General features: G+C 36.1%; 1 protein-coding gene across 1 annotated transcript in view; it reads right to left on the reverse strand.

Moving 5' to 3' along the window:
* Nucleotides 1-23,898, reverse strand: part of iglon5 (IgLON family member 5) — a 391,287-nt gene that overhangs the window by 28,733 nt on the left and 338,656 nt on the right. Inside the window, exon 3 of the mRNA XM_056475075.1 lies at nt 15,503-15,735. Coding sequence (XP_056331050.1) covers nt 15,503-15,735 — 233 coding nt within the window. The remainder of the gene's footprint in view (nt 1-15,502; nt 15,736-23,898) is intronic.

Genomic DNA, 23,898 nt, shown 5'->3' on the forward strand with positions numbered 1-23,898 from the left:
GTGTGTTGCTTCACATGTAAATTAGTTTCGGCTTCCCGCTAACGTAACAAGGGGGCGGGGCCATGAGCTCACCCGCTCTGCGTTTGCAACAGTCTGACAGGCAGACGGAGAAGGAGAGAGAAGATCACCATTCAGTCGTACATGTATGACTCTGACACAGATCAAGCAGAGAGTACAAAATCATTTGTGTCTTTGTACAGTTTTACAGCCAACTGTGTGCTAGTTTCAAGTGCCGAGCTTGTACACAGAAACTAATAACCACGCACACTGAATTAATTTTGACTGAGGCACCGGATGCGCCGCTCGAAGCCGCGACAAAGCACACCAGATACACTCTGTGGCGCAGCAGAGACATGAAGTGTCCCGAATCGTCGCGCCGCGAATTTTTGAATTCTAAACATAGGTTTCTGCAGCGGTCCGCGGCGCCCAGCCGTCAACTTGAGTGTACCCTGATAGAAACCGATGTTTAGAATTCTAAAACGCATGCTAGTTAAGATCACAGGGAGCTTCTGGGATCGCGAGAAATGCAAACGACTGAAGTATAAGGTAGACTCAATGAGAAGTACACATGTTTGCAAACCTACCTAAAGATACAACCAATAAATCCGATTAGAGCGATAATTATGTGTAATTATGCTCTTGTTATGTGCCCAATGAGCCTTGCATCTAAAAATAGAGCTAGGGTGTTCCCTTAGTGATATCGCTTCGACTCACGCTGAAAATGGCAGACGTGAATTAACAAACTGAGGATATGATGACGCGCCTGTCAATCAATATTGGTGGGCGGGGGGACCGCTCTCCTACATCAGGTAGCGGTCGATTTGAAAACAGCTCCAATTGGTTCACCGTTTTTTATGTTGTTAAATTGAAAAAAAAGCACTGGGTGTGTTCATATCACCTCAATATGACAGTCTATACACCATACATGCACATATGTCTGTCCAAACAGCTTGAAAAGTAGATTTTTTACCATAGGTGCCCTTTAAAGTGATTTTTGCATAATAGCTCCTTTAAATAATACAATAAAAAAAACTTAATGAAAAGCCAAAAAGCGCTAAATCTCAAAAGTGACTGGTTTTTGCCTTCAGGGTCTTTTATTAAATGATGGTAAGAATCAACTTTAGTTAATAAAAAACAGTGGAATAAATTGGCTGGAGATTGTTTGTTTCAGGGTTTATAAATGATTCCAATCAGCTGTTTTTACACTAAATTCCCAAAAGCAGAGGGCAGTGCATAAAGCCGGCCAGATAATGAGCCGGTCCTTGAATTTAAATGGCCTGTGATCAGAGCTTTAATGAAGACGGTCAAAAATTCGGCCTGCGAGGCATTCTCAAGCAGTCCATTTTTATTTTTTTGTTTTTTTCTAGTTTTCTAACATGGCGAAAGACTTCCAATGAAAAACTTAGGATTGGACCCAAAGCAGATTCATTCTTGTTGGAGGACTGACTGGGGGGTGTAATTATTTTGGCTCATATCGCACTAAGACTAAAATTGAGGGCACAATGGTATCGAGCAAATATGGTCATCTGTCTGCAAAGCTCCGTGTGGAAGATAAAAAAAAAAGCTGCCTGTGTTTGCTTAGATGGTTCTGGCCTGCCGCTCCGCCAACAACCTGCTTGAGATGCATTTTGAACATGTTTTCCTTCCTTTGGCCTGGAAGAATTATTTCCAATATTTTTCATGCTGATAATAGCAGGGTCAAAGTCGAGACTCAGGATTAAAGTAAACTTGCAAAATTACATTTATAATAGCGTTTTAAATGCAACTACATTCAATGTACAAAAAAAATTAAAAATCAACATAATCATTCTTGAACAACAATTTTAACTCCAAGGCCCCTAAAAAAACTCTGAATGATGACCAAGGATAAAATATTTTACATACCGTGTTTTTCCTCAGTTTCTAAATTACTATTTTAAGTGTTGTTATTATTATTATTATTATTATAATATTATTATTAATAATAATAATAATAATAATAATAATAATAATAATTATTATTATTATTAATAATAATAATAATAATAAACTTGACTTTTACATACCGTGTTTTTCCTCAGTTTCTAAATTACTATTTTAAGTGTTGTAATTATTATAATAATAATAATAATAATAATAATAATAATAATAATAATAATTATTATTATTATTATTATTATTATTATTATTATTAATAATAATAATAAACTTGACTTTTGCTGGTCTAAGAATAATACCTTTAAAATATAAATATACCTTGTAAGCTTAAGATTTATTTTGTCAAAATAAAACAGACCTGGGTTGCGTTTCCCAAACAATGACATTACTCGCGGCTATCATAGTACGATGCATTGTTTAGGAAAAGAACGATGTAGTGATGAGTGTTTCCCAAAACTGTAGTTTCTCTGTCACAGATCGATTGTTTGAACCACATTAGTTATAAAAGTCTATATTGATGCTCTAAACGGGGTGGATTTACAACTTCTTTAGAGAAGAACCCTGTAATTTATTTGTGCAAATCATATTGTTTTACTCACGCATTAAAAAACAATCCAATATTAGTTTTGGTAAAACATGCACTCGCACGTTACATATCACATGAAATGCATGTAAACGGCATATATAGGGCCTGTGTTTCTATTTACAAATATTGATAATACTTCATATTCTATTTTAAAACATAAAATCACTAAGCTAGCACAAATTTTAAACTAATATATAAATCATATAAATCGTTAATGGTTGTAGGCCTGATTTACAGTAGGCTTTTTATTAAGATATATTTATTAATAATAATGATAATATTATTATTATTATTTTTATTATTATTCTTTCATTCCTTTATTTTCTTTTCAGCTTAGTCCCTTTATTAATCAGGGGTCACCACAACGGAATGAACCACCAACTTATCCAGCATATGTTTTAAGCAGCGAATACCCTTCCAGCTACAACCCATCACCAGGAAACATCCATACATACTCGTTCATACACGTACATTACGGACGATTTAGCCTCCCCAATTCACCAATACCACATGTTTTTGGACTTGTGCGGGAAACTGGAGCACCTGGAGGAAACCCACGAGAAAAGGGGGAGAACATGCAAACTCCACACAGAAATGCCAACTGACCCAGGCGGAGCTCGAACCAGCGACATTTGCGCTATCCACTGCGCCACCGTGCACCCATTATTATTATTATTATTCTTATTATTATACATTTTATTATTATTATTATTTAGAAAGGATATTGTTTATTTATTTTTTATTTTATTTATTGTAAAAGTCTACTTTTACAATTTGACACAATCAAATTCAAAATAATGAAAATTCTGATATAGTGAATTATAGCAGAATTTTCATTATTCTGAATTTGATTGTGTGATAGCACTTATAAAAAGGAAAAAGATTGGCAGTGAAAACTGGATCCCCTTTTAAGCTGAACTATTGCATTGATTCTGTAGCCAATTGGAAAAAAATACTAAGTGAAGTTTAGTTATAAACTAATTTCGAGAGGATCACGTGCTTATGATTGCTAGCGGCTGGATCCGCATTATCCAATTATCAATGCACCAATCAGACGACTCCTAAGCTACTACAAATACCCTGGGTTACGTACCACCGCTATCTTCGTTTTGAAAAATCCCCCCATCCACCCCTACTCCTCCTTCTTCCTAGATGGGTGACACGGTGGCCCAGTGCACACACAGCAAGAATGTCTCTGGTTCTAGGCTTTACCAAACCAGCAGACATTTCTGTGCGGAGTTTGCATTTTCTCCCCGTGCTCACGTGGGTTTCCCCCGGGTTCCCCGGTTTCCTCCCACCGTCCAAAAATCATGCAACATATAAGTTAATTGACTAATCCAAACTGGCACTATAGACATGCTCCTAGTAAATGGTTATCTCTCAAGAGCAATCACTGGCTGTTCATTGGTTATTACAGCGGGGGAGTTCTCGAGATCTACCTGAGCTCAAACTCCCCTCTCACCTTGCAACGGGAGGGAGCCCAGGGCTCGAGGATCTTATGAGCTCAGGGCTCTCTCCCGGGACAGCATGCCAAACAAGCTTATAATCAATTATCAGCAAAGTGTGAACTCATGAAAATATGTTTCAAGAGTTCACACTTTGCTGAGGATTGATTATAAAGCTTGTTTGGCATGTTCTTCCGGGATAGAGCCCTGAGCTTATAAGATCCTCAAGCCCTGGGCTTCCATCTGTAAGCAGGGTGAGAGGAGAGTTTGAGCTCGGATACAGTAGATATCGATGAACTCCCCCGACTTATTTCTGGCTAATGACAGATATAGGGATGGCTAAGGATAGATATATGGCTTGCTAAGAGCTTGCGTATGATGCCAACTTGGTATGTTCAATTTACTTAGGTTGCGTGTTTTTTTGGACTGTGGGAGGAAACCGGAGAACCCGAAGAAAAACCACACAAGCATGGAGAACGAGCAAACTCCACACTGAAATGTCGACTGGTTTAGTAGGGACTTTAACCAGAGACATTCTTGCTGTGAGGCAACAGTGCTAATCACCGAGCCGCTGTGTCGCCCATCTGCAAAGGGTGGGAGTAGGGGTGGTTGGGGGGATTCTTGAAGACGAAGATACTGAGATAAGAAACTCTGCTTATATTTATATATATAGTGAGTTAGGAATCATCTGATTCATGTTTCAAACATGATTCAAACATGTTTGTTCATGTTAGTAAATGTATTAATTAACATTGACTAATGAACCTTATTGTAAAGTGTGACAGTTTATACAACTGCACATTATATATACACGTGGAGAAAAAGAGACACTGTTTTATCAGACTAAATCAGATTATCAGATAAGGTGGCTTATATCATTGATTTTACACATTGTTTAAAAAATAATCAAAAACAGCTTGTATTCCAGTCAAACTAAAAGAAATAAGACTTTCCTCTGAAGAAAAAAATATAACAGGTAGTGGTGTAACAGATCACAAAACTCACGGTTCGGATCACATTACAGATTTTTAGTCATGGATCGGACCATTTTTCGAATCAGCCAAAAAGGGGAGGAGACAAATGTCATTTGCTTTCTATTTATTACAAAAAACAGCCCTGCAAGACACTTTTGGTTTTAACAAACAGAACATAGAATCTGTCATTTTATTAAGAATAAAATAAAGAAATAATCAGCTGAATTAAAATAAACAGTAAAATATTCAGTGCTGTGACAAACTCACTGGAATACTACTACTGTTGCTGATGACTCTACATGTAGAAATTTACCATTATAATTTGTACAACCCATATTTATCTTCAATAAATGAGTTAGTCACTCATAAAACTTCATGTTTAATTGCTAGATGATCATTTTTGAAGAATTATTCAGTGGCATATTTGCATATTTTTGATGGCTGGTTGATGACCACCTATTGGTTAAATAATGTAACTGCTGCATAAAACTCATTTCTGAGAGTCAAGTTAAATGCAGCATCAGTGGTTTTATATAAATTATAAACTGTTCTCCCAGTACTTCTGTGTTATTTGTGTGTTTGTAACTTCATAACTAACTCAAAAGACTAAAGACTGAATCTTTTTCAAACACAGATTTGAATGCAGCGATTCGAAGGATTAAAAAACATGCAAATCACCATCATTTATAATTTGTGTTACGTGGGTGTTAATCGTGCAGCTTACACTGAATGCATTAATGCAGGCTAAACAAGTAGTGGCAGAAAACACCTTTAATAACCTGAGAAACCCAGCACATCCTGAGTAACCTACCATGATTTCTTCCGTGTTACGTCTATGATGTTATACAGTGTGGGGACTGTTGTTTCGCTTTTGCTGGTTTCGTTTAGCATTTATAGGATATGCAGGTTGGCGGTGTTAGATGTCAATTATTCGGGACATGGACTGATGTGCGATGACGCAATTGAGAAGAGCCCCAATCGTTGCGCTACAGGAAAACGCCGCATCAGTTCGGGATAGCCGCATTTCATGTGAACTTGAGCTGTGTTTGACATTTAGCTTTCTGTGTTTCTTCCCCTTTTGCTTTGATCCATCATTGTTTGATTAACTTTTGTTGGTGTGCTTTGTTTGCGATGTAAATACTGAAACCTTTCTGTTTCAAACTCTTGAGAACTGGAGCGTGAACATCGTATCTGTGTATTATTCTAGACGGAGGAGAGGGAATAAGTAAGCTCTGTCACATGATGTGCATGGCGCACACACAGCATTCCTTTAGTTATGCACACTAGGTTACGGATTTGTGCCACACTTGTAAGTTTTGCTTTGGAAAGAGAGAGTAGGTAAGATACGACATCTCAGACGTTGAAGGTTTACTTTTTGTTTTATTTGGTAGTTCTAGGGGAAGAGTTTAATGGGTTCAGTGTTTCCCCTAACATTATATTAGGGGGCGCACCGCCCTCCCAACGGTTTTCCTCGCAGCCCTTGAAGTCAAGTTAATTGTACTATATAATTAATATATATAATATAATTTATATATAGCACCAGATCACAACTTCTTTTAATAAACAAGCTAAATAGCCATATGTGATATCTTAGTTACACAAATAAATCTCTCTGCAATCATTGTAAATTTAGGATTAATCTACAAGTAAAAAAAAATTATCCACGGGTCATGTGTTTTCCGAACCGTCGGTTGTTCACAGGAAATACTGTGAAAATACCCTTTCTCCATGTAACAGCCATTGGGAAATGTTTGAAAGCCATTAAGAGATTAAATAACGCAGCCTTTAACAGTATATCTCACAAAACCCCAAATATCTCAATGTCAGTGTGTTCCAATATCACTGCGCCCTATTTCACTTTGATATTTTCAATCTTGTGCAACAGGAAAAAGGACGGCGCGTGGCACGATATACATAACAATTGACAACTTTGAGCCGGCAGGGTTGGGTCGGGGTTGCAGTAAAAGGAGGAACGCTAGTAATCCATCAGCGCCGAGGTCTGATGCCAATAAATCACATCAGTCGGGATCGCAGGAGCTCTTACTCATGCAGCTGTTGATGTGACAGACGGATCGGCCCTCGCTCCGCCTGCAGAGCTCCTGGAGGATCAGTGAGCAGAAACACCCCTCTGATCCTCATCACATCTGTGTCAACACCTCTCCAATCCTCACCACTGACAATGAAGGAAGTGTACGAATGTAAATTATCATGTGCATTTGCTTTATAGCAAATCATGTCTTTTTCAATGGTGGTACGATTGCTCAGTGGTTAGCACTGTCACCTTACAGCAAGAAGGTCGCTGGTTCAAGTCCCAGCTGGCATTTTTGTGTGGGGTTTTCCCCGTGTTGGTGTGGGTTTCCTCCGGGTGCTCCGGTTCCCCCCCCCAGACATGCGCTTTAGGTCAATTGGACTAACTAAAATGGTCCTAGTGTATGAGTGTGTGCGTATGAATGAGAATGTGTATGGGTGTTTCCCAGTACTGGGGTGTGCCTGGAAGGGCATCTGATGTGTAAATCATATGCCAGAATAGTTGACGGTTCATTCCGTTGTGGCGACCTCTGATAAATAAGGGACTAAGCTGAAGGAAAATTAATGAATAAATGTCTTTTCCACCAAAAAGGCCCATACAGATGCTGACATCAGGGCTCAGAACCTGGCTTTGGGGGTTCTAAGAAGTGGTGACGTGACTTTTGGATTGATCTGTTGAACGTCTCAGTATTTGGACTTTGGTCACATGATCAAGGAAAAAACAAAATTGGATTGTAAACTTTGCTCTTTCTCAAACAACGACGTAACTCACGGCTGAACTCTCATAGTACGATGCATCGTTTGGGAAAAGAACGATGTAGTGACGTGTGTTTCCCAAAACCCGTAGTTTCTCTGTCCAGATCCATAATTTGAACCACATTAGTTATAATGTAAAACGCCATTAGTTTTAGTAAAACATGCACTCGCTTTACATAATAATTGAAATATATGTAAACGGCTCATATAGGACCTATATTTCCTTTACAAATATTATTGAGAACATTACATATTCTATAATATATTCTACATATTCTAATTCATATTCTATTTATATTCTATAAATCATAAAAATAAAGAAATAATGAGACAATTTATTATGAAATGAAATTAAATATTGGCGACGCAGTGGGGCAATGGGTAGTGTAGTAGTTGCCTCACAGCAAGAAGGTCGCTGGTTCGAGCCTCGGCTCAGTTGGCGTTTCTGTGTAGAGTTTCTATGTTCTCCCTGCATTCACGTGGGTTTCCTCCGGGTACTCCGGTTTCCCCCACAGTCCAAAGACATGCGGTACAGGTCAATTGGGTAGGCTAAATTGTCCGTAGTGTATGAGTGTATGTGTGAATGAGTGTGTGTGGATGTTTCCAAGAGATGGGTTGCGGCTGGAAGGGCAACCGCTGCGTAAAAACGTGCTGGATATGTTGGTGGTTCATTCCGCTGTTGCGACCCCAGATTAATAAAGGGACTAAGCTGAAAAGAAAATGAATGAATAAAATATTTATTAGGAAATGAAAAAAAAATCATACTTTAATAATAATATTAATAATTTTAATGATGATGACGATTATTATTATTATTAATATTATTTAGGATATTGTTTATTTATTTATATTTTTTAAGTCTACTTTTATAATTTGACATGTAAACAACTGCAGAAATGTTCTAACCCACAGGCTCATGTCATATACAGTACAGATACTTAATAAATAACCTACTATGAATTAAAAGCATCAATGTATGCTATGTTTTTTGCATATAAGCTTTGGAGACGTAACATAAATTCCACTTTTAAATAACAGGCCATAGCTTTCGCCATGAGTCACGACTGCGTTCCAAATTACATCAATGTTTTCAAAGTGCACTGCGAAGGGAACGCAATTGTAAACATTAAGATCGCTAAAACTGAACTGTAAAAATGTTTGAAAGCAAATTACACCTATGAGAGATGACTTTACTGCTTTATTCTTTTTAATCATTCCAAGTTTAAATGTTAGAATGTTCTAAATGAATAGGGCATAGGCGGGATAACTGGGAATAAAACACAGCCAGGAACTGTTTCTAACTACAGCTCCAGAGGTGTAGTTGCAAGCATACACGTTTGCAACACAGTTTGCGAATGTTTGTTGGAACGATGGATTTGGGAAATGCCAAATCAACAAACTATGCTCGTAACGATGGAACTTGCGACTTTAGTTGACTAGCTATGGTTTTCGGAAACATACCCCTGAAGTCTTTCTTTACTGGCTACTACTATCTGGCTCTTTCTTTAAGCCCTACTCTCTGCGCACCCTCTTTCTATCTCTCTCTTCCTTAATATCATATGTTTCTATCATTTCATGTTTTCTCATTTTATACAGTTATTTTATTACTAATTCAGTGTAACCATAACAAATTACTGTCATTAAATCATCTCATTTTCAAGTATTTTGTGAATTATTTTGTATTTAAATTAACACTTAATTGCTCCATATTGAAATACAATACAATCACATAATAGGAATGCTCTTCCACATTTTTAGCTATTAAAACCGCCCTTAATTCTGTTTTTGGTATAAGATTTCAGAGGAATGGTTACCATCATTCTGATAACTGTTTTAGTCATTTGGCAGATCTGCATTTCAAACAGCTGTAGTTAAATCCCATTCCTACAGAAGGCTTCATTTTAGTGATGGAAGTTCACATCTTTTCTGTGAACAGAATCTTTGGACAAGTCGTTTCAATGAACTGATTCAAAAAGCGTGATGACGCAATGACAATCCTCCCATGTTAGTGAGTTGCAATTGTCCTATGCCGTGCATTTATACTTCTGCATTGTGCTGCTCTGCAATAACACTTCTGAAACGTTAGCTGACATTAAGGTTTCTCTGTATTTTATGTTCCTCTAATTTCTTCGCGAGTGTTTTGTTTACACCGGAAATACCTGAAATGCTACATTACTGAACAAGAATCTCAAACTCGCTGATCACATACCTGCTAAACACTTGATATTGGTCACACAATTTATGTTTCATTGTTTGTTTTATCAGTTTAAATGTTTAGCAGTTTAATAGTCACCTAAGTACTGTCGAATACAGGGGTCTCAAACTGCAAGATTCGGCCCAACAAAACATTTTTGAATCACCATCATTGTTGTGCAGTCGCATATATACTTGTGGTTTTACCCCCCACCTACTGGACATTTAAGGTACTGTACTATATATTCGGGTTTCTCTCAGTGTGCGGTCGAGAGTAACGCACATGCAGGTTATCTCTGGGGCTGATTTAAATGTTGAAATATATGTCTGTGAGTGCTCTATTTTTCCTAAAGCTCTATTTTTGTAAATATTCAAGGGTCATTTGATTTTAATCAGTTTTATACCGCCTGTATTTTGTTGTACAAGCACCTCTTTATGGCTTACATGTTATACTGGTGGTGTAAATATAATCATTTTGCTTATATTCGATTCAAATGGTCAACCCAGGCTCATTCTGAGAACGTAGTCCCGGGGACGTTTCTGGAGACCGCGAAATACGTCCCGGGAGGTACGTATTTTTGCAGTTTTTGTTTTCGCGAGAGGCCGCTGTCGAACGACCTTCCGCCTGGGACTACGGGACTACGTTCTCAGAATGAGCCTGGGCTGCAAATGGTCTCATTCAAAGTTTTTGCTAATATGTATATTAGGATTTGTATAAAAATGTGCATTAGTAAAATTTTACTGCTGGCTAAATTGAACATGTTAAAGTAAACATATACATACTTTCCCCCTCTTTATTGTAGTTATTGAGATAAAAAATTGCCAGTGAAAGTTACCCAAACTCTTTTTCTGTTAATCTGTTAATCAACAACTGATTGGGACATAATTATTTTTATTATTATTATTAAATTTTTGTTTTTCATAGCAATTTACCCCTTCAATATGTACAACAAGAAACATAAAGGGGCTTTGATACACTGGGCAATAATGTCCGAGTGCATCAATTACTTTTTTCTTGTGCTAGAATGTTAAAATGACCCTCCTATGAATTATCAGTCACTGATATGGCCCCTGCCAATTTGAGTTTGAGACCCCTGATCTAATAGCTTTATACCTTGTACTTTCCATTAATATCAGGACAGAGCCACACACTTCCGCTAGATGGTGACCTTAACTCAGTTAGGGCTCTTGTGTCCAGAGAATATAATTTTTCCTGTAATTTAGTAAACACTTTATTCCAGCGTGATAAATAAACTATGAGTCAGTCAATAATACGAACTGTGTTAAGCCATTAAATCATTTAAAAGCCTTAAAATTACGTCCAATTGAATTGAGTAGCCTACTTTAAAATTCCACCCTTAAAAATGATCATACATTGCTAAAAAGAGTGTATCACTTTCCCTTTCCTTCGGCTTTGTCTCTGCTTTTTAATAGTTGTTATTAATTTTATTTAAATATAATAATTTTGTAATATCATCTAAGCTTATAAAACTTTCAGGTATTACATTACATTTACTAGGATCTTTTATGTGAAGCTGCTTTGACACAATCTACATTGTAAAAGCGCTATACAAATAAAGGTGAATTGAAATTGAATTGAATTTCAGGCGCTAGGCTGTAGCACTGAATAAAATAAAATAAAATAAAATAAAATAAAATAAAATAAAATAAAATAAAATAAAATAAAATAAAGTAAAATAAAATAAAATAAAATAAAGTAAAAAAAATAATATTAAATAAATAAATAAATAAATAAAAAAATAAAATAAAAAAATAAAATAAATAAATAAATAAATACATAAATAAAAAAATAATAAATAAATAAATAAATAAATAAATAAATAAAATAATAATAAATAAATAAATAAATAAACAAAAAATAAAATAAAAAATAAATAAAATAAAATAAAATAAAATAAATAAAATAAAATAAAAAATAAAAAATAAAAAATAATAAATAAAATAAAATAAAACAAAATAAAACATGTGACTAGCAGAGGATAATAACAAATATCTGTCTTGCGGCTTTATTTATAATGTACACAGAGTGGATGTGGTCATGACATACAAATGTGAAAGCAGAAAAAGTATGCACAGCCGCAAACACATTCAAAGCGATTTCATAATCTTGCATATTGTCAGCGGCTTCCTCATAAGTGCACATTATAAGACTACACAATAGCATTATATTATATACACAGTAGCCTTGGTAGGTCTACAATTACATCCCTGAATTGTGTCTAGAATGAAGCAGTTACTGCTCCTTCTTGTGCACAGTGATGAACAATGAAGGGGAAAACCATTAGGCTGTCTGCTTTGATGACGATGAATCTCACTGAACCCCCCACCCCCCGATCCCTCTGAAATAACCAGAGATGGGAAGTAACAAAGTACAAATACTTCGTTACTGCACTTAAGTAGTTTTTTCTGGTTTCACTACTTTACTCCTTACATTTTTACACAAATATCTGTACTTTCTACTCTATACATTTTTTAATCGGGCTCGTTACTTTCGTTTTAATGTGTTTTAATGTGTTTAATGTGTTTTAATGTGTACAGCGATCTATTTTTGCCCAATTTGAACTCCTGTTTGATTCTGTTTATACTGGGAAATAAGATGTGTTTTGGTCGATCGGATCACAGGTAAAACAAGAGACGCATTCCTGTTCAAATCTGGCATTTAAATAGGGTTAAAGTCTTTTGTCCACTTCCGACCATGGTGTACTGTACCTCTCTGATCTTTCAATCTAACACCACGAAAAAAACTAACTGTTACATGCCTGGGGGTGTTGCTCTGTTGTTCTCTCCTCCCCTTTCTGTTTTTATTTGCTGTCTGCTGTTCTTCTGAAATCTAGGTGTTCCGATTGGTTGGCGGAGTTCTCCCGAGTGGACCAATCAGAAGAAGATGGGGGTTATTTAAGCACTCCTGCAGTGATGACTCAAGCCAGATTAGAGGGCGATGCTTGTTCTTACTGTGCTTGTTTGTGAGACATTTTGTGCCTATCTGGTTCGTTTTAAAGTCTTTTGTGAGTTGTACATCTGTTCAGAACGTCTCATCCTAAACTTGCTTACTGTACTAAAAGGGAAGTGAAAGTGAAGTTTGTCACGTGACTTACATTTTTACACACACATAGTTGATTAATCCACTAGGTTAGAAGCGGGTGCTATTCTGTGTATGTTTGTTCCAGTGAGTGCAGTTGAGAAAGGGGCGTGTGACGCCGAAGATGGTTTTTTTTTTTTTATTATTATTTACATATTTCTCTTTAGTTATTTAGAAGTGGGGGAGGGATTAGTTAGCGACTGTTTAATTTATTTTCTTTGATTTGGCACCCCTTATTTTCCTTCCCTCTATCAGGTTTGTTTGTTTACTTCATTTTGCATTTATTGTACACATTTGTAAATACATTTTGGGTGATTTAAATATTTTACTTTATCTTTATTGTAATAAAACGAACCACTTTTTTTTTTTTATGTGCTTTTTTTTTTTTCAACGTTAGTACTAAAGCAATTAAAAACCTTTTGAATATGGTTTGCAATGAGGTTTATTTGCTTTGTTTCCAACGAGTTTTTATTTTTTTTAGAACATAATTTATACTGTTTTAAAGTTCCAACATGTATATTATGTATATACACTGTTGTCTTCATTTAAATTTGTTAGATAAATATTTAAATATTTGAGAACATCAAAAGTATTTATACTCTGTGATTTATGATTAAAATATAATGCAAAAGGAACAGGAATTTACATTATCATGTGAAAAACGATGATGCAAAATTGTATTAACAGTATTAATGGCTTTATCTGTTAAATCAAATCTACATAATACTCTAAAAACAAACAAAACAAAAAACAAATCATATGAGCTGCAAGAATGTTGCTGTTTGAAAAAAATGAAGCAGCTTTAGCATAATGCTAAACATTATTTGTAGTTAAATACATTCAGTTTTTTATTTTCTTAAAAGAAAAATATATATACGTTTTGGACAAAATGAAGTAGAGGCCAGAATAAATAAATAGGGCCAGACGGAATCTGCTGACATTTTTTGCTATTTCTGCGCAGAATTTTGTTGAAAATCTGTGGATTTATGCAGAATTATTTTGGGAGTATCATTACTAAAAACTTAATATATGAAATAAAAAGTAATACCTTTTTAACTTGTATTTAATGTTTACAATGCAAATCCAATTAGATCCACTTTATTTGGTAAACAAAGCAAGACTCTCATATAATATCTCTACTGAAAGACAGAAAATATTACTGTACAAACTGTATTGTACATAAATCAGATGAACATTTTCATATTAGTCAATAATATTACTGTAATTAATTTAAAAACTGAATAAATATAAATTTACACACATTTGCAAAAGTAAATAAATATGGTCAATGATGGTCTAAAATGATGGTCTAAAAATCTGCGGAATTCTGCAGAATTCGCGCGCGCAGATTCAGAGTGGGCCTAGTTATAAATACAGTAGGCAGAAGAGTTACGTTTTAGAGTATACGAGTATGGCAGCTGTCGTTCTTAACAGCCGTAAAGTTACATTTTGTATCCAGGTGATGATACACAGGGCAACTTTTTGAGCAGGGTTGCTGGACAATATTGTAGTGATGTTGCTTGGCTACTTTGCTGCTGAAAATTGGCACCAAAAATTTTACAAAAATTAGAAATGAAAGTTGTTTTGTATAAATGTACAGTTGAAGTCAGAATTATTAGCCCCCCTCTATATATTTTTTTCTTTTTTAAATATTTCCCAAATGATGTTGAACAGAGCAAGGAAATTTTCACAGTATGTCTGATAATATTTTTTCTTCTGGAGAAAGTCTTGTTTGTTTTATTTCGGCTAGAATAAAAGCAGTTTTTAATTTTTAAAAATCCATTTTCATGTCAAAATTATTAGCCCCTTTAAGCTCTATATTTTTCCGATTGTCTACAGAACAAACCATCATTATACAATAAATTGTCTAATTACCCTAACCAGCCTAGCCCAGCCTTTAAATGTCACTTTAAGCTGTATAGAAGTGTCTTGAAGAATATCTAGTCAGATATTATTTACTGTCATCATGACAAAGATAAAATAAATCAATTATTAGAGATAAGTTATTAAAACTATTATGTTTAGAAATGTGTTGAAGAAATCTGCTCTCCGTAAGATAGAAATTGGGGAAAAAATAAACAGGGAGGCTAATAATTCAGGGGGTCTAATTATTCTTACTTCAACTGTATACATGACGTGCAGTGTAGTTACCATGTGAAGCTAAAACAGGTATAGTAATAATTATTTTTTCACTTAAGTACATTTTCAGGCTGTACTCATTTACTTGAGTACAAATGCGTAGTCAGTACTTTTACCAGAGTCGTTTTAAACATGAGTATCTGTACTTCTGCTTGAGTAAAGCATGTGTGTACTTTTGCCATCTCTGGAAATAACTAATCAGAGAACACTGTGGGACAGACACGAAATATCTCTCAAAACACTGAACACTTAAATATGTTTAATTAATAAGTTGAATAAACATTACTGAAAAAGTTGACCCCGCCCCGTTAATTGTCAAAGTAGAATTCGCACACTGTGTACATGCAGCCTCAGATCAACATACCCTGAACGATGAGATAGACGTGGGCCGTCCGGGGCTGGTTTCTAGCCTGGAAGCTGCATGTGTAGGGTCCCTCGTCCGCCACCATCACTCTCTCAATCCTAATGGAGAAGTCGCTGTTGTTGTTGTTCTCCAGAGAGACGCGGGAGTCCAGAGACCACTTATCTGTGCCCGTAAATAAGATGTTGGAGCGGTTCAACCACGCCTTGTGAGTGACCTCCTCGTCTATCTTGCATCTGTAAAAGACAGAGGAGATTGAAAAGAACAGACACAATTGACAAGTTGACTCACTTGATGTGAATAAAAATCAAGGCCGTGGGGGTTAAATGTGTGTTAGTGCCCTTATTATGCTGTTTTTTCTTCAGATGATACCTTTTATGGAGTGTGTGATGTAGCTGTTTGTGAAAGGAACGTTTCAAAGATCAAAGTGCAGGTAAATAGAGTTTAAGTGCAGATAAATGGAGTCATTTTCCTCCACAAGAATGACGTGACTCTGAACTGCCTAAAACGAATCTTCAGTAATTCTAGTATTGCTTCCCGCACAAACATACACAGTAGGGCTGCACGATATTGGAGAAAACATGACATTTCAATACTTTGTTTGTCTGCTATATACAGTTGAAGTCAGAATTATTAGCCCCCCTCTGAATTTTTTTTCTTTTTTAAATATTTCCCAAATGATGTTTAACAGAGCAAGGAAATTTTCACAGTATTTCTGATAATATTTTTTCTTCTGGAGAAAGTCTTGTTTGTTTTATTTCGGCTGGAATAAAAATAGTTTAAAATTTTTTAAACAGCATTTTAAGGTCAATATTATTAGCCCCTTTAAGCTATATATTTTTTCGATAGTCGGCAGAACATGTCAGAACCCGGGTTTGAACTTTGCTTTTTCTCTCTCTTTTCTGACAGCGTTTTCTATCTTTCCTTACTGACAACTTTCTAATTTGTCTCCAAATTGCTGTGTAACTTCACACAGCAGATCGTCTTGCCAATTAGTTGCCTCACCTGTTTACTGCCACCTGCCTTTCATTTCTGCTGATTGCTGGTCCTATATCTGAGGGTGTTTCGCTTCTTCTCTTGCCAGAGTGTTGAGTATCTTACAGCCTTCTTGTTGGTCTATTATGGGTTACCTTTGTGTTCTCTGGAGACATTCTGGATTTGGTCTGCCCTGCTGGAAAGTTGATCCTTTGCCTTGCCGTTGCCCTTTCCCTGCATTACCAGGCCTGGACCAAAGACTAGCTTAATGTTTGTTGGAATTTATCCTGTATTGTTGCAAGTTGCCTGTGGTCCAGTCTTCAGTTTATTTTTTTGCTAAAGTCCAAGATCTGTTCTGGAATCTCAGCAAGTTGCTGAGTCATTTTCTTTTTTGCTTATTTAATTAAAAGACTTGAATTGAACTCCTCGGCTTTTGGGTCCTTTATACAGACACCCCTAACAGAACAAACCATCATTATACAATAACCTGCCTAATTACCCCAGTTAAGCCTTTAATGTCACTTTAAGCAGTATAGAAGTGTCTAGTCAAATATTATTTACTGTTATCATGGTAAAGATAAAATAAATCAGTTATTAGAAATGAGTTATTAAAACTATTATCTTTAGAAAGGTGTTGAAAAAATCTGCTCTCCGTTAAACAGAAATTGAGGAAAAAAATAAACAGGGGGGCTAATAATTCTGACTTCAACTGTATATTGTGATATGAAAAAAATTTCACAACTTATAAAGGCAGCATGGTGGCTGATGGTTAGCACTGTCGCCTCACAGTATTACTGACACTGTCATAAAATTATATCACATTAAATATTCAACTGAAATTGGGTCATTGGATTACCACAAATCAGTGTTCGTCTATCTGTGTTTGTACTTGGTGAACAGTGGGAAATTAAGATTTCTGTATCGATTGGTACTGAAGTCTATAATTTTGGCAGCCCTCTAATACAGATACATGGACACTGGAGCATTTGAAAGCCACATGTATTAGTTGATCCATCTATGAGCAGATATATGAGAGGTCCACTTGTTGGTAATGGACATTTGTCAATTTCAGTATCGATAGTTACTGAAGTTGATACTTTTGACAACCCTCATTTCTTGACAGCCTATAAAGCCCATAAACTGGAGTTATACACGTCTGTTACAAACCTGTGCATTAGGGCTGCACAAAATATAGTTTCAGCATCGATATCGCAATGATCCAATCTGCAATAGTCACATCACAGGATCTGCAATGTCAAACTGATCTTACAGTCCAAAAAATGAAAAAGTGTGCAGATATTTAAAAAAATGCTCAAACACATTTTTTTATTATTATTTATTAGACAAAACGAAGATTAAAGTGTTGACCTTGAGGACATTTTAAAACAACATACTCTTGCATTCCCCCAAATCCTTATTTTCACTTGTTTTCAAGAGTTCACACTTAGATATTGTTTGACAACTGTTAGCAGGTTTGGCATGCTGTCCCAGGAGAGAACCCTGAGCTCGGAGATAGGTGAGCCCAGGGCTCCCGCCTGGTCCATAGAGCATATGAGGGGAGTACGAGATCAGGTGGTTCTCGAGAGCTCCCCATGGTAAAAGAAAAAAGGAGGAGAAGGGGTGGATGGGGGGTTTCTTCGGAAAACCAATATAAGAGAGTAGTTCTAGCTAGGCTACTTATAGGGAGTTGGGGTTAATCTGATTGGCTAACTAGTGAATGTAGATGAGTGGCCAGCTGCAGTCAATCATATCACGTGCTCCTCTCGAAATTAGTTTGAAAACTTCACTTAAAAGGAACACTGCACTTTTTTCACTTTTCTAAACAAATACAAATAAAAATAGCATTCCTTTAAATAAAAATAAGTCATTTCCAGATTAAGTTTCAAGGCCAATTACAGCAATGTCACCAAACAAGCACCAGTATGAAACTCTGCGTGAAACTTTCAGTGTGAATGTTTCTTTTGTAATCGTCACAACTCGCTCATAAGGTCTGGATCATTAACCAGCTCATTACACGTCTAATCAGACCAGTGCTGATTGCTTTAAGACCGTACAGAGCCAGAAAAAAAAACAAAAAAACTAAATAAAAGAGGGAGTGATTACACCAGAACCTAAAAATTGCACCAGAGAGAATTTATACATGCACAAATGATCTATAAACATGGATAAACCACTCTGCGTTCGCCTAAGGGTATTAAATGTGCTTTATTCAATTTATGGCAATAAAACGGTTAACAATGAAAAGATGGCTCTGAATGAACCCATAAAAAGCTTTTGTCCCGATGTCCTGGCAATCGTGTTCAAATCTTTTTCTGGCACTGTACGCTTTGCGGAGGATGCATTTTTTTTATTTTGCTCTGGAGATCTGCCCTCAAAAAAAGCTTTTTACTGCATCCAAAAAGTGATTCACATTTGTTAGTGAGTAAGCCCTATTTTAGAACATTTAGACTTATATAAATTATTTGTCATGAGGCAATATGGATCATGCTTTGAAGCATCATTGCGTGGGAGCAGATTGGATGCGAGTACTATAAAAAACACTGCAATTTTGCTATGCTTTTTACAACTTTATTTCAGATTTTTATTTATTCATATTTATACAGTTGAAGTCAGAATTATTAGCCCCCCCTCCCCCCCCCCCCCTGTTTATTTTTTCCCCAATTTCTGTTTAACGGAGAGAAGACTTCAACACATTTCTAAACATAATAGTTTTAATAACTCATCTCTAATCATTGATTTATTTTATCTTTGTCATGATGACAGTAAATAATATTTGACTAGATATTTTTCAAGATACTTCTATACAGCTTAAAGTGACATTTAAAGGCTTAACTAGGTTAATTAGGTTAACTACTGTAGGCAGGTTAGGGTAATTTGTATAATGATGGTTTGTTCTGTAGACAGTCAAAAAAATAGCTTAAAGGGGCTAATAATTAATAATTGAGCAACACAGGCTCATTGTGAAAACGTAGCCCTGCGGACGTTTCTGGAGACAGCGAATTACGTAGGCGGAGGTACGTATGGCTGCCTTTTATTTTTTTAAACGAACGCTGCGGGGCGGTGTGACGCCGTTCCTTTTCGCGCTTACCAGCTTACCTCCGTATGGATGGCATTCCGGCTGCAATCAGTTTGTCCTGTTAGCGCACCACTTACGTTGGCGGATTTGACATGCAGAGAGGAGTTGACTACGAAGACGGGGGTTTGAGTCCGGTGAAGAGCGGTTCCAGAAAGCAGGTAAGACAAAAACAGAATCCAAAATATAAAATAAACAGGTGAATAGCAGGGTGAGAATGTGGTAAAATCTGAAACCGTGGTAAAAAATAAAAAATCAGACGAGGGCTTTTATTTTTTTGGATTGCTTTTGAAACGTGTTGGTTGGGTTTAGGGAAAGGGGTGGGTGGGTCAATCGATAAAATTGGTTGGGTTTAGGGAAGGGGGAGGGTGGGTCAGTCGATCGTTCGCTCAGTCAGTCAGAAAGTCTGTCAAAAAGTGAGTCGACAGCGGCCTCTGGTGGGTTTACGTGAGAACAGCAGGCGCAAATGGCACTCGTAAGGGAAATTTGAGGACTCAAAAAGCATACACGGTGACCTCTGGCGGATTCACGAAAAAAAAAAAAAAACTGCAGAAAAACGTGCCGCCGGGACGTATTTCGCGGTCTCTAGAAACGTCCGTGGAGGTACGTTTTCAGAATGAGCCTGGGTTATAATTGAGCTTAAAATGGTTCATAAAAAATTAAAAACTGCTTTTATTCTAGCCGAAATAAAACAAATAAGACTTTCTCCAGACGAAAAAATATTATCAGACATGCTGTGAAAATTTCCTTGCTCTGTTAAACATCATTTAGGAAATATATAAAAAATAAAAAAAAATTCAAAGGGAGGGCTAATAATTCTGACTTTAATATGATCCGGGGCGGCATGGTTGCTCAGTGGTAAGCACTGTCACCTCACAGCAAAAAGGTCGCTAGTTGGCAGTTGGCATTTCTGTGTGGAGTTTGAGTGTTCTCCCCAAGTTAGCGTGGGTTTCCTCTGGTTGCTCCACAGTCCAAACACATGCACTATAGGTGAATTGGATAAACGAAATTGGCCGTAGTGTATAAGTGTGTGTGTGAATGTGAGTGTGAATATGAGTGTACTGAGTTGCGACTGGAAGGGCATCCGCTGCGTAAAACATATGCCGGAATAGTTGGTGGTTCATTCCGCTATGGCGACCCCTGAAATAGAGACTAAGCCGAAAGAAAATGAATGAATGAACCTATGATATGGTTTCCCCCACAGTCCAAATACATGCAGTATATGTGATTGGATGAGCTAAATTGGCCATAGTGTATGAGTGTGTGTTTATGATTGAGAGAGTATGTTTCCCGGCACTGGGGTTGGGGGTTCACAAATTCACAAGTACTCTCAGCGCTGGATTGCGGCTGGAAGAGCTTGGGTAATTAACGGTTCATTCCACTGTGGCGACCAAATAATTCAGGGGTTAAACTGAAGGAAAATGAATGAATGAATGAATGTTTACCTATTTAATAATTTTTTTCCCACAATGGAAAAAAAGTGTATATTGCACAGCATTCTCTCCTAAATGACTCAAATGGCACTTAAATGACGTAAAAGTGACTAAATGACACAAAGTGATTGTAGTTATTCTAAATTTAACAATTTGATTTATTTTTAGTACGATTTTTGCAATTAGCAGGATTATTATTTGTTTACTGCAGTTATTTAAACATGTTTAGAATATGTATTTAAATATCATAATTAGAGTCATATTAAAATATATATTTAAAAATAAAAATAAATTATTATTTTATTATTCATATATCTGATTATCTTAATTGAGATTTTCAATTATTAAAGAATACCGCATTTTTTACATTTACATTTTTTTAAATAAATGTTATGGATACATTTATCATAATACAGAGCTCAACATAAACGACTACACCCCCTTTGAATAAAGGTCACATTTTTTATTGCTTTTGAACAAAGCTGGTTTATTAATTGCATTTATTTTTTTTTTATAATATTTTAGTCGCAGAACATCTTTAGAAATAGAAAGATAATACATTTAAATTAATGCGCAAAATTAGAAAAAAAATTACAAACAATAAAGTTTCAACAAAAGTGTATACATTTTTGTCTCTCTTGAATTTTGCTCTTTTTCTAAAACTGTTATTTAATATTTTTCCCTAACATATGATTTTGGGTGTACAAATTTTGGACTGTTCTCATAAGTTATTTTGTTAGATTAGCTCCAGATTTGGTTTCAGTACTGACTAATCTAATGTATATGGACAAATATATTATTGTAAAGCTTCCAATAGAAAATATAAATTTAAATAAGAGATTTGTGAGGAGTGACCTCATATATGTTTACATACATACATACATACATACATACATACATACATACATACATACATACATACATACATATATATATATATATATATATATATATATATATATTATATATATATATATATATATATATATATATATATATATATATATATATATATATATATATATATATATATATATATAAACACACACACGGACTCACCGGCTACTTTATTAGGTACACATTACTAGTATCAGGTTGGACCCCGCTTTTGCCTCCATAACTGCCTCAATCCTTCATTGCATAGATTCAACAAGGTACTGTAAATATTCCTCAGAGATTTTGCTCCATATTGACATGATAGCAGCACACAGTTTCATCCACCACACATCCATGATGTGAATCTCCCGTTCCACCACATCCCAAAAATGCTCTATTGGATTGAGCTTTGGTGACTGTGGAGGCCATTTGAGTACAGTGAACTCATTGTCATGTTCAAGAAACCAGTCTGAGATGATTCATGCTTTATGACATGGTGTGTTATCCTGCTGGAAGTAGCCATCAGAAGATGGGTACACTGTGGTCATAAAGGGATGGACAAGGTCAGCAACAATACTCAGGTAGGCTGTGGCGTTGACACCATGCTCAATTGGTACTAATGGGCCCAAAGTGTGCCAAGAAAATATCCCCCACACCATTACACCACCACCACCAGCAGCCTGAACTGTTGATATAAGGCAGAATGGATCCATGCTTTCATGTTGCTGATGCCAAACTCGGACCCGACCATCTGAATGTTGCAGCAGAACTCGAGACTCATCAGACCAGGCAACGTTTCTTCAATCTTCTATTGTGCAATTCTGGTGAGCCTGTGTGAATTGTAGCCTCAGTTTCCTGTTCTTAGCTGACAGGAGTGGCACCCGGTGTGGTCTTCTGCTGCTGTAGCCCATCTGCCTCAAGGTTGGACGTGTTGTGTGTTCAGATATGCTCTTCTGCAGACCTCGGTTGTAACGAGTGCTTATTTGAGTTACTGTTGTCTTTCTAGCTGGAACCAATCTGGCCATTCTCCTCTGACCTCTGGCATCATGGATATTTTTTTCTTTTTCAGACCATATATATATATATATATATATATATATATATATATATATATATATATATATATATATATATATATATATATATATATATATATATATATATATATATATATATATATATATATATATATATATATGGTAAAGATTGGAGGTTATAAATATGACTGTAAACGTAGAGATTATGGCACATTATATTAGCATCATTTGCATCAAGTCGCCCCATTTGCTAATTAAACAGTCGGATTTGAGTGTTTTTGTCAGTAGAAGCCCAAAAGCTTCTCTACACAGTGACTAATTGAGTTTCAAAAAAGACTTTGCAAAAGCTGACAGTGATCAAGATGACTGAAAGCATTTCAAATGAAAAACCCTGCCGTACAAACACAACACAGTGCTGGAGATGCAGTTAGCTGAAGTCTGTCAGAACACATTCACTTCTGTGCTCATAATCGCATCTTTTGCCTGCTGGCATTTGTAAATAATGCACAAATGCAGTTCTGAGCCTGGTCAATTATTTGCATCAAGTATCGCCAGCGTTTAACAGCATGTCTGAGAAGCAGATGTGGGGATCAACATCAAAAACGGTAAGACAAATAAAGAATAAAAGTTGTCGTCGCTAAATAAATGCCATGTGCAGTGAATGCAGTTCACCTCTAGATGCCTCTGCTCTGTTCTGCTCTTTAGATTCAGAAATCGTGACACATTTAAGGCTTAAATATCACTCACATTCATGTCAGCTTTGACTTTCAGCGTATCAAACTGTGATATCACATCAATTCCCATTCCCGGAGCAGTTGTGTGGAATAATAATATGGTGCTTTTGAGAATATGAACCCCTGACTGAAGGTTCACGAGTTCAATTGCTGGCTGATAGACTGAAGGCAAACCATTTCTGCCTGGAAACTCACATGAGAGTAAAATTAAAATGTAAAAAGGACAAAAACATTAGCTAATAACAATGACCAAATTATTACATATAAACAT

The sequence above is a fragment of the Danio aesculapii genome, chromosome 16, assembly GCF_903798145.1.
Source record: "Danio aesculapii chromosome 16, fDanAes4.1, whole genome shotgun sequence".
Lineage (NCBI taxonomy): Eukaryota > Metazoa > Chordata > Actinopteri > Cypriniformes > Danionidae > Danio > Danio aesculapii.